Source organism: Nicotiana tabacum, chromosome 12 (assembly GCF_000715075.1).
Source record: "Nicotiana tabacum cultivar K326 chromosome 12, ASM71507v2, whole genome shotgun sequence".
NCBI classification, from domain to species: Eukaryota; Viridiplantae; Streptophyta; class Magnoliopsida; order Solanales; family Solanaceae; genus Nicotiana; species Nicotiana tabacum.
Genome location: NC_134091.1, coordinates 107619672 through 107632468, shown reverse-complemented (window position 1 = coordinate 107632468; position 12797 = coordinate 107619672). Strand labels below are relative to the sequence as shown.

General features: G+C 36.1%; 1 protein-coding gene across 1 annotated transcript; it reads left to right on the top strand.

Moving 5' to 3' along the window:
- Positions 1–7886: 7886 nt before the first annotated feature.
- LOC107775317 (transcription factor BEE 3) lies at positions 7887–10365 on the top strand. Its single transcript, XM_016595042.2, has 6 exons — positions 7887–8372; positions 8596–8715; positions 8858–8923; positions 9142–9210; positions 9330–9410; positions 10054–10365. Exons 1-6 carry the CDS (start codon positions 7962–7964, stop codon positions 10144–10146), a joined length of 840 nt encoding a protein of 279 aa, XP_016450528.1. The 5' UTR covers positions 7887–7961; the 3' UTR covers positions 10147–10365.
- The last annotated feature ends 2432 nt before the right edge of the window (positions 10366–12797 follow it).

Sequence of the window (12797 nt, the reverse complement as noted above, 5' to 3'; positions counted from 1 at the left end):
CAGCGGTGGGCTCGAGAGATATCGCTTGTGCTCTTCCAAGGCCCGTTGGCACTCCGGGTCTATGAGAAGTTTTTCTTTTTCTTCAACAGTGAGAAGAAATGGTGGATCTTGTCGGACGACCTCGAGATAAATCATCCCAAGGAGGTTACGCATCCGGTTAACCTTTGTACGACCTTCACGTTGTCCACAACAGTGATATATTTGATGGCCTTGATCTTATCAGGGTTGATCTCGATCCACCGGTTGGATACCATGAATCCGAGGAATTTACCGGACCCAACTCCAAATGCACATTTCTCCGAGTTTAGCTTCATATTGTATTTCTTCAATATGATGAAGGTTTCCTGCAAATGTTTCAAATGGTCCTCTGCTCGCAGGGACTTAACCAATATATCATCAATGTAAACCTCTATTGATTTTCCTATTTGCTCTTCGAACATCCGATTTACTAGGCGTTGGTAAGTGGCATCGTCATTGTTTAGTCCGAACGACATCATATTATAGCAGTAGGTGTCGTACTTGGTAATGAAGAAAGTTTTTTCTTAATCAACCAGGTCCATCCGTATTTGATTGTACCTGGAATAAGGGTCGAGAAAACTAAGGATCTCGTTGCCGGCGGTCGCATCAATCAGGCAATCGATGTTAGGCAAAGGGAAAGAGTCCTTAGGACACGCTTTATTCAAATTTTTATAATCTACATATATTCTTAATTTGTTATCCTTTTTGGGGACTACTACTACATTTGCTAACCAGTCCGAGTATTTTACCTCCCGGATAGACCCTATTTTAAGGAGTTTAGATACCTCATCCTTGAGGAAAGTATGTTTGACCTCGGACTGGGGTCTCCTCTTCTGCTTGATAGGGTGGAACTTCGGGTCCAATCTTAGCCTGTGAGTGGCTATTTCTGACGGGATCCTTGTCATATCAAGGTGGGACCAAGCGAAACAATCTTTGTTAGCTATAAGAAATTGAATGAGTTTTTTTTCTAAACTTGGGATTCAACCCCGTGTCCAGGTATACCTTTCGGTCGGGCAAGTGTTCGATCAGTACGACTTGCTCCAGTTCCTCGATCGTCAATTTGGTAGCGTCAGAGTCATCGAGAGCTACAAAAGACCTGGGAACCCTGTAGTCTTCGTCCTCACCCATCTCCTGCTTCTCCGGTTGGGACGGAGCCGATGTTAGCAATTTTTATTTGGTTTCTCCCTTGGTGACCGAACCTAGATCCTTTGGTGCTGAAAGTGTTGATATCGGGACCACCTCGTCGACCGCGAATATCTCTTTGGTGGTCGGTTGCTCCCCATAAACTATTTTTATTCCTTCTGGTGTTGGAACCTTCAAAACCTAGTGTAGAGTCGAGGGTACCGCCCTCTTGTTATGAATCTATGCTCTTCCGAACAGAGCATTGTACCTCATGTCCCCTTCGATCACATAGAACTTTGTTTCCTGAATGATCCCGACGGTGTTCACCGGTAACGTTATCTCCCTTTTAGTGGTCTCACATGCCATGTTGAATCCGTTTAGGACCTGGACCGCAGGCACGATCTGATCCTGTAGGCCGGGCTATTCCACGACCCTCGATCTGATGATGTTGGTCGAGCTACCTCGATCAATTAACACATGTTTAACTTGAGATTTATTTATGAGTACCGATATTACCAGTGTATAGTTATGGTGCTGCATGATCCCCTCAGTGTCTTCGTCGTTGAAAGATAAGTCTCCCACTGGAACGTAATCCCGAGTCCATTTTTCCCATGTGATAGATACTTTGGTGCGCTTTAGCATCGGCTCCTAGGGGGCATCGACCCCACCAATGACCATGTTAATGACGTGCTGAGGTTTCTCCTGTTAAACCTGTTTACTAGAATCTCTATTCCTAAAGTGTTTCTTGGCTCGATCACTTAGGAACTCTCGGAGATGCCCGTTATTGAATAGCCGGGCTACTTCTTATCTTAATTGTCGGCGATCTTCTGTCCTGTGATCGTGAGTGCCATGATATTTGTACATTAGGTTAGGATCCCTTTGGGCTAGATCAGATTGTAGAGGTCGAGGCCATTTGGTGTCCTTGATATGTCCAATGAAGGATACGATGGCGGCGGCGTCGACGTTAAAATTGTAATCTGATAGCCTTGGCGCTTCTTTCGGCTCGATGGGCCTGTTGAAATTGTATTTGCTCATGAGTCCCCAGTTGTTTTGACCTCGATCACTTCTTCTTTCACTTTTCATGGTGTTTTTCCTAGATCCACTACCTCTTCAGTCTCTATTGTATGGCTGATACCGATCCCTGTTCGACCTTGGCTTACGATCTATGTCTCTCCTGACTCTGTCAACTGATCTGACAGGATAAACGGACCCGTAAGGGGCCTCAAGTTGATCATCTTCGACCCTTATTTTTGATTGATACCGATTATGCATGTAGGCCTAGGTGACAGTAGGGTACTCCACCAGAGTTTGCTTCAACTGTTGTGAAGCCAACGGGCTTCGAACATTGAGTCCCTGGGTGAAGGCTTGAATGACCCAATCGTGTGCGATCGGAGGCAAGTCTATCCGTTCCATTTGAAACCGGGACACGAATTCCCTGAGCATCTCATTATCCCTCTGCTTCACTTTGAAAAGGTCTGACTTCCTGGTCTCGACTTTGATAGCCCCGACGTGTGCTTTTACGAATAAATCTGCAAGCATAGCAAACGATTCAATGTAATTAGGAGGTAGGTTGTGATACCATATCATAGCTCCCTTGGATTTTTGTTTTTCCTAACTTTTTAAGCATGACAGACTCGATCTTGTCATCCTCCAAGTCGTTCCCTTTGATTGCGCATGTGTAGGAGGTCACGTGCTCATTTGGGTCGGTCGTTCTGTTGTACTTCAGAATCTCGGGCATGCAAAACCTTTTTGGGATCGGCTTTGGCGCTGCGCTCAGAGGAAAACGTTTTTCAACAAACTTCTTGGAATCCAGGCCCTTCTTAGATGTGCTCCTGGGATTTGATCAACCCTAGAATTGTAGGTTTCCACCTTTTTGTCATTGGCTTCGATTTTCTTCTCCCCCGATTCTATCCGTTTTGTCAATTCCTCAAGCATTTTATGATCTCGGGATTAGACCTCGATTCATTTTCATTCGGCCTCTCCGTGATCGGTTCATTTCTGTGGGTGACTTCCCGGGATGGCTCGGGCTCAACCCTTATCGGCGCTCGGCTTTGGTTCTGCAACTGGGCTATCGCTGCATGTTGAGCCTATTACATTTCGATGATTCGCAAGTTGATACATCATTTTCGCCGCTGCAAGTATTCTAGGCAATTGATCAGACTTCCCCGCGTACGTTGTTCTCGGGGTCGGTAGGCAAATTTATGTTGATGGCCAAATGCGAACTGGCGTCGATGGGGTCTGCCACCGGAACTCCGTCGAGATCGACTCGGGGCACCTCGTTACCGGGTACTGCATTGTTGTTCTCGCTATGATGGCTGGACTCCACATATGTGTTTAGAGGGGCAGATTGTGGGTTTGGCATTTCGATTTTAACCTGGAATCAAAGAAACTTCAAAGAACAAGTATAAAATAGGGCGTGTTATGGAAATTTGTATCAAATCGCTGCTATTATCCTTAACCCCACGGTAGGCACCAAACTATTTACCCTCAAAATCGGATAACAATTAAATTTGTAAGTGGTTTAAGGATACGTGGATTAACTTGATACAAAGCGATAAATTAAGTTGCAAGTGAATAAATAAAGATAAAATAAATTCAAAATACACGAATTGGATTGTTTCAGCTTTGATGGTATAATCGCTCTCGAGCCGGGCTCACCACGACCGGTGTCGATAAAAAATGAACAAGAACTTAAAGACAGAGAAAATAATGATGTATTGCTTTTGAGTGCATGTTACAATGTGTCAAATGACTTATTAGACCCCCTTTATATAGTAGGGGAGTCCTATTTTAGGTACAACTCTATAAAAGGTAAAAAAATCTTTTGATTCGCTAATTGTCAGTTCCTTATCGATATGTGCCGAGATTTTCGCCGTAATATTCGGCCGGTCACGGATATTTTGGCCTTCTGTTGGCTATGCTGGATTGTCTGACAATGTTCTTTGAAGTCGTTCGAGGCTAGGACCGATTCCGGGATCATGGCCTCGATATTCTCGAAGGCAGGCGTCATGCCCCAGGGTTATAGCCCGACGTGACTTTGGCTCGATTTCGGTCCCTTATTGCTATATCTCGAGCCCGACTTATCTTATCGAAGGTTAGGATGCACCATGAGCTCGATTTTACCCGTATACACCAATGTTCATCGATAATATTTAAGTTTAGGCAACTAAATTACCAATAACTAATTCATTGCGTTAAGTTATTGTTGCTAAAAGCATTTTGTGTTGTACTGAAAAATTGATGTTTATTAGCCAATGTTAGTGGTATCAATGGTGAAAATTTTACTTAACACTGGGGAAGGTTTAAGTAATGAAATTGGTGAATATAAGTAGAGAGCAAAGTTCACACTAAAGTAGACAAAAATGATATACACAATTTCTTCTCATCTACATCAGGTGTTTAACCCAAAAATTTAGATATGGGTTCAATCAATTAAATTTAAGTAAAATAAAGTCAATTTTAATTAATATTAATATCCGAAAGACAATGTTATCGATTTTATGGCAGATAGTATGTATATTTGATCGAATGGCAATAAATATAAGCAATAATAACAATATTCAATGATCCAAAATGATGGAAGATAACATTAAAATATAATAAGTAGCAATGAATGTCATTTAAGTAAATAAAAATATGCGAGTCACCCGAAAAAGGGTGTGATATGTGGATATTTTTTCCGACAATGATGAATGATTGATGAGCCTTTGAACACTCAGGTTATTTTTGGATCAAGTGAAAAAGTTAGACAAGAATCTTAATAAAAAGGTTATTTTCGCAAGCTTGCAATATAGCCAGATTCTCTCTATAACGTCAATGTGTTTTCTGACAAGTGAATATCCCATGTCCCCTATTATTGTGTCTTTTTCTATTTATAGGGTACATATTTCTAAAAATCTTAATTAGTATAGGTACAGAGAATATTCACTAGAATATTCTCTTTTGTGTCCTATCCTAAAACTAGTCATTATAATGCTGCCCAAGATGCTCGACCTCCACCTTAATTTATGACGACTTCTCGACCTTGATCTTCGCTGACTCTTAGACCGCACCCTTCATCACTTCAGGGATCACTTCGACCTTAGGCGGGTCTTTGTTGAAGTTGTACTGATGACACGTGACAGTCTGTGAGGGCCTCATCAAAGCTAATATGGTTTGGTCATACCAAAGATAATTTTTGACCCATACATTGGGTTGCTTTGAATATGGAGAGTTCGGCCATGTGAGGAGGCATTGCCCTAGACTTGCTAGAGGAGCAACTCCTATTTCTAAGTCTGTGGTCCCTGCACCAGTTGCTTCATCGCCGGCCCAGTTAGTTACAGGGGAAGGTTATGCAGCCAAAGGTCGTCCTAGAGGAGGGGCCAAGTTAGTTGTGGGTAGGCTCGTTGATATGCTTTTCCAGGTAGGCCCGAGGTGGTGGCTTTAGATTCTGTGATTACATGTATGGTTTCAGTTTGTCATAGAGATGCTTTTGTGTTGTTTGATCCGGGGTTTACCTATTCCTATGTATCATCATATTTTGTTCCTTATTTGGATATGCCCCGTGATTCTCTTGATATTTGTTTTTCCATCCACAGGAAAATCTTGGTGAACAGAATTATCTGATACCTATACTGGTGGAAGATAGTAAGTATTTTATGAAATGGTCGAAATGTACGCAAACTTATCCGTGCACTGCAATTTTGAAAAATGTTAGTTTCAGTTTTATTAGTACATGATTTTCACATAGTTCTAACGTTATAAACTGCTGAATAAGGGGTATAAACCTTGCCATGTTTTCATGTCCAAGACTCTGTGCCCTGTTTGTGGTCCTATGAAAAGGTATGGACCAACATACGTTGGTACAGTTTCAGTCAAGTTCCAATTGTACACAAATGACCAGAACGGAAACTCTTGATTGTCTACTACTCCTTTTTCGTTTTTTCTCTGCATCAGTAAATTTCATGCATCCTTTATACTTCTGGAAATTCGTTAATAAAGTAGCCAAAAAAAGAGTGACTTTTTGAAAATCCTAGCTTTAATTAGGACTTGAAAATGACAGACGAAAATAAGTGGATCTTGGGTATGATGATGAAAATGCTGATAGGAATGTATATGATTGTCACCAAGTACTTGTGGAGTTCCTATCACACTTGTCAATATCGTACTTTAGTACCTTAAATCTTAAAAGAAGATATATGCTACATATTCGAATATATTTACATAATAATTACCACTTACAAAATAATTATAGATATATTTTTGTGATAAAATATTAGTTGAGAATTCGATAAAAATAGTAACTAACTTGGTATAGTAAATTTTGGATAAAAAGGTATGTTTATGAACAACTATAATTTAAGATAATTAAAGATATATTTATGTGATAAATATTAATGGAGAATTTAAAAATATTATCCCTCAAGCTATTTTGGTTTTCATCCAACTAGGTTTGTTGATCCAAGCCAAAACTAACTTTGACTTCAATTACTGTAAAACAATTATTATTATCCACTAATATGAATAGTAAGGGGTAGAGCTAGCATGCATGGGAAGTCCTAATAATTTTTGGATAAATTTTGTAATTTTGTTGAGAAACTTACTAAATTCGTACATATAATAAATTTTAAAATTCATAAATTTTAAATTTAAATTTTATAAACTTTAAATTCTGAATTCAATTATACCAATAATGCATGATCAAGTACTATATCATTTTCTCGATGACGCAGGATATTATTATCATTATCTTTATCAATCTGTGATATAACTAGTACGAGGTGGAAAGATTAAAGCGGTCAATGGGAATGTACACTCTTGTCATTTCCAACAACTCAATGCCAAACCATTAAAAGACTTCAATGATATTCTCAATTTGGATCATACTCAATCAAAGGTGAGTAATGGTCCCATTTACTTGATATATCAAATGGAAGTGGACCTATCAAGAGATTACATCCACGAGTCTCCTTTTATATTTCCCCAAAAATCAAGTCGATTTCCTCCAATTATCGAAATATACATTAAATTGCTTGCCATAGTTTGAAGAACAAATATTATGATAAAAAATTTATAGAGATAATCTCAGAAACCGATCCCCTCAAGTTTCGCCTTATAATACTAATTTTTATTGTGATTTACGATATTATGTCTACCTCGTTTATTAAATTACTTAATTATGGATAAGTTAACATGATTGATGTAAGTATCATGTGAGGGTAAATTCCTATCTAAATATTACTCCCTCCATCCCACTGTAATTTAACCCATTTCCCTTTTCAATTTGTCCAAAATAAATTATTATATTTAAAAATTATTTGATCATAATATCCTCAATTTATCCTAAATGACATGGCTTGTAGGATCAATTGACATACAAAAGTTCACCTTTTTATGGAAAGTGAGGATATGGAGAACATGTGGAACCCTCAACACCTCTTATTTAATTGTTGATAGTAAGGGTCATTTTGATAAGTAAGCTTAACTCATCTCTTATTTTCTCCGTCTCATGATAATATTTAACTAGGTACATCATTTAAGAATATAATTATTTTTTTAAAATTTGCGATTTAAAACAAGTCATATAAAGTTATATGACTATAAATCATCATATTAATGATAAAATAAAAAGTTTAAAAATATCATTCTGTTTTGGGAAAAACTAAAGAAAAGGGTGTCGCATGAGACGCGTAACAAAATTTCCTTATTTATTTCTTACATTATGTGTTCGATCAAATATCACCACATAAAATAGAGGTGGGGAGTAGTATTTAAAACCTTGCACAGAAACTAGTACCCTCACATTTGTTCTTTTGCATTACCTATCCTATCATATACAGTAGATGGGTGATCATTCTGCTGCAGATCGTTTTCAGGCTTTGAATTCTTCTTCTTCCCATTTTATGAACTCAAATAATATGGAACTCCTAAATAGTATAAACCTTGAAGCTGAGAATTTCAGCTCAAATATTAACCAACATGGGTTTTTGGCTTTGTCAAATGAAGACTTTTCTAATCATCATTCTCAAAATATTCATCAGCTTCCAAACATGGCTTTTCATACTGATATGAATCTCTCAAGTTCCATTTCTGCTCAGAATATATATGATCCAGCTGCTGCTGCTCAGTTTTTTACCTTGGGAGGTCCAAGTAGTTATGGCTGCAGTAGCAATATGAATTCAATTCCTGAATCAGAGTCCATACTGAATAATAATATTCCAAATCCTCCACCTCTAGTGTCTGGAACTGCCAAGGTCAATATAAATACTTATGTGCTTCTTTTCTTTAGACCTTTAAACAGATAGCCCACCGGATTTACTATTTATTTTTTCTAGATTATACATAGTTATACATATATTATACATTTAATTTGCTGGTTATATTTAGTTTGAATAGTTGGGTGGGCATGTTAATTCTTCTTCTCTTTTATTCTTTGTGTTTTATAAGAATTGTGTCATATTTCTTGGTGATATATAGAACTGTGAAGGGAGAAAGAGGAAAAGAAATAATCAGAAAGAAGCTGAGAAGCCAAGAGAAGTTGTTCATGTTAGAGCAAAGAGAGGCCAAGCTACTGATAGTCATAGTTTGGCAGAAAGAGTAAGTCTTCTTTATATTCAATATATAGTGTTATAATATTTCAATTTATTTCATGTATTTATCACTAGAAAATTCTATATATAAAATACAAAGACTTGTAAAATCATGATCTTGAGTAATTAATTTCTTGGTTGTGTCCTAGCTTCGAAGGGAGAAAATTAATGAAAAGCTTAGATGCTTGCAAGAACTAGTTCCTGGATGTTACAAGGTTAGTAATTCCTCAATACACACATACACACACCTTTTCTAATTTCATTTTCAAATAATCAAAATCCTTCTTGAGCAATTATTGCAAATATATATATATATATATATATATATATATATATATATATATATATATATAAAAGTTAATTAGTATTATGGTTTCCTTAAATCATCATTCTTGTATAGTAGTAAATAATCAAATTAAAATCCTTCTTGCAGACTATGGGAATGGCAGTGATGTTGGATGTAATAATCAACTATGTCCGCTCATTGCAAAATCAAATTGATGTAAGATAATAGACATACTATGATCTTATTACATATTGCTACACTAGGTCTAGAATAATAGTTAATGGCCTACTTATATCTAATATTCTTTTGTTTTTTGTTGAATTTTCTGTTTTAAGTTTCTTTCAATGAAACTATCAGCAGCAAGTTTGTTTTATGACTTCAACTCATCAGAGATGGATGATATGGACTCAATGCAGGTACACCTTTTTTCGTTCCCTTCACTGTTCTTTTTTATAGGTAGAACTACTGAAAATTAATGCACTCCTCCCTATGAAATGAGAGAAAAGTTTATCTAGAGAAGTATAATAGTCTCATTAGTAGTTGATGTGTAAGCACATGTAGGGGTGGCAAATGGGCAGTAGGTCGAAAATGGGTAATGCAAAAATAGATAAATATTTAACCCGATCTATATTTAATACGGATAGAAAATGGGTTAACCGGCTGATGATATGAATATTCATATTATCCACGGGTTCTTGAATGTGATCACTCATTGGTTATCCATCGGTTAAATGGATAATATAAATTATCCATATTGAAACCATTTTTAAAAAATTCATTGTCCAACCTATTTTTTACTAGATAATATGAATAGATAACGTTTTTTTTAAATTCATTTTGCCACCAGTAAGTATATCCAATTTTCATTTGTTGTATATTCGAGTGTCAAATAAATTGTAAGAGGTTAGAATTACCTTGAAATTTAAGCTACTTTATCCGGTGTATATACATTACATTACACATACACACACAAACATTTATATATTGTAGAATCTTTTGACATTTTCCATCAATTTGATGCCTCTATTGACATTAATTAGAAATGAAATTTGTACGTAGGGAACAAACGGGTATGCAGCTCAAGGAATGGGGAAGATTGTTGGTGAAGGATATGGAGGAGTTCCTCAGTTTCAAACATCTTGGCCTCTTTGACCTACTTATGATCATCTGCCTAAGAAAATTAATATACGCATTTGACACCATCCCAATAATATGTAGCAGATAATTAAGTGTATTTTAAACTTCCTTACTGGTAAACCCTTTGTTTGTATTTCAACAATCTTTTCTTCTTTTTTACTTTCTCTATTCTAAGTAATTATTCCAAAAAAGGTAGTGTTATGAAGAAAATACATTTATGCTGTTAAAATTAAAGGTTGAGCTTTGAGTTCTTTATCTTATGTATAATACATCTATAATCGATATACAATATCTGTATAATCATCTATAATCAGTATATAATCTACATATATTTATTAAAAAAAGTAAATTAGTGAATCCGACCGGTTATTTATGCTTTACATTTTGCCTTTTGAATATTTGTGTAAAACTATCATTTCTCTCTTTTTAAACGTCTTTTCTTAATCAACACTCGACAAATTGAACCAATTAGGATAAAGTTCGAAAAAGTTGCTTTATATGGTTCTAATGAACCAACTAAATACTTCCAGATTTTCTGAAATGTCTAATATTTTGAAACAAATTTATATTGCCAATAGGACTAATATTTGAAAGTGGAGGGGGTATGTATCAGTTAGTGATGTAAAATTGTCTGTATATTTCTAGATTTCAAAAATAAGTGTCAATGTGTACCCTACAAATAAAATTGGGGTATATGAATGTCCAAAGACTAGGATCCTTTAACAGCTTCAGTACAATGTCTAAAGCAAGATTGAGGAATGTCAGATCCCATCCAATTAAAAAAAAGAAAAGAAAAAAGAATGAACCATCACAAGTCCTGATCTCATTAGAAATCATGAGATATGAGAATGAAAGAAAGTTATATGAATCAAAACAAACTTAATGATGTATATCTAGAGGTCCCTCAAATTGTATCTATTGGAAGATTAACAAATCCCGGTGACCATCAAACGTTGTGGTGGATTAATAAGTATATCTCCGTCATTAATAAGAGGTCTCAACTTCAAGCCTTGAGTATGTAATCATCTCTAGGAGGGAGCGTTTTACGCTTTAAAGTAGGACTTTGCGATACGAATTAAGATTAGTCGGGTCCAAAAACGGATACTAAATATATGATGAAAAACCAAAAAATATAATAATCCTGGTGACCCTTTATTCTAATGATGAGATGCTACTCAAGAAAATTCAATCATTTTAAGATTGGGGTGAGAGATGAAATAATTGGAAGTAGACAGCTTAACTGATTGATTCATTTAGCCAAATTCCATTCAATAATGCTTCAAATAGTGAAATATTATGACTGTTGATTATGTCATATTCTTTTGTAGTAACTTAAAAAAACTCTAGCTGGGTACGAGATGCACATCATGCAGTAAGCCCCATCTCGTTTTGGATCACAAAAAAGAAATTAAAAAGAAAAAGAATAAAAGATAAGCAAAAGCAAAAGAAGAAGATAAGGAAAAGGAGAGGTGAACACTTAGCACAAGTGGTTGAAGGAATTGTAATCCCTTGAGAAGCCTAAAAGCATTAAGAAACAAAAAATTATTTGGTAGACCTTATTTGTCAGAATCTAATAGACCTTAAAAATAATTTTGGGTCGAAGACTTTAATTCATGACTAGGGGTGACTCTTCACACGGTTGCAGTGGGGCAATGAGATCGAAACATGGCAGAAGTAAGTGAGAGAAAAAATTAACGAAATATATTTAATTAGGTTAATTGAATATAGAAGAAAGATCGAGTTAGCAAGGCAAACGGGGATAGATTGTAAACATAGAGAAAAAGGTGAATAAAAAATATTTAATTTATTAATGAGTATAAGAAAATTTACTCTAACCAACGACGGTTTTTAGTGGGGAAAAAGTTAAAGATGTGAACCGAACCAGGTAGCACTGGGGAAGGAAGGCATCCCTACTTTGAAGACCATCCTTTTTCGATTGAGCATTATATGCAAAATACCTATTAATCTTAAAATAATCACCCTCTCCTATCCATTTTAAAATTATTTACAATAGGAATTTGTATACAAATAGCCGGCCATATTCATTATTTACCTTTTCTAACCATATACATTGATTATACATAATTATACATATATAATACATAAATTATGCATATATTATACTTCCACTAGCTATTTTTAGTTTAAGTGGTTAGATGAGTGGCTATTTGAGTTAATTCTTCTTTACAATATATACCTACCCAATTAAAACTAATTACCCCTACCTACCCACCCATCCCAACTCTTTTTACCCATTTGGCTTAGCTTAGCTTGATTTGACTTGGTTTGGCTTTGTTTTGGCTTGAATTGGCTTGGTTTATAGAAACTTAGTTTGACTTTATTTGGCTGGGTATTAAAAAAATGGGTTAGGGAAAACAAAGTGGGTAGGGGCGGGTAAATACTTTCCGCCCCATGGGTATTTGCCAAAGATCTCCTTTTTGATTGGTATGTTTGATATTCGGAATCCACGGGCTAGTCAATCCATATTTGCATTGTGTAGAGGCAATAAAGGGGAAGCGTGTCTCACTAGAAATTTTTCATTTTTAAAATCCAAATTCGAGAACACTGATTAAGAGAAGTAATTACGTTCAACTTTAGTCCTAAAAAGGATAAGTGGTCGCTACAAATATAATCTGGTCTAAGACTTTGGAATCGTATCCCACAGA

What these genes read in the sequence shown, in the direction of transcription:
- LOC107775317 (XM_016595042.2), top strand. Translation starts at nt 7,962, where the DNA reads ATGGGTGATCATTCTGCTGCAGATCGTTTTCAGGCTTTGAATTCTTCT. An exon ending in GTCATAGTTTGGCAGAAAGA is followed by an intron (nt 8,716 to 8,857) that starts GTAAGTCTTCTT and finishes GTTGTGTCCTAG; the next exon opens with CTTCGAAGGGAGAAAATTAA. An exon ending in CATTGCAAAATCAAATTGAT is followed by an intron (nt 9,211 to 9,329) that starts GTAAGATAATAG and finishes TTCTGTTTTAAG; the next exon opens with TTTCTTTCAATGAAACTATC.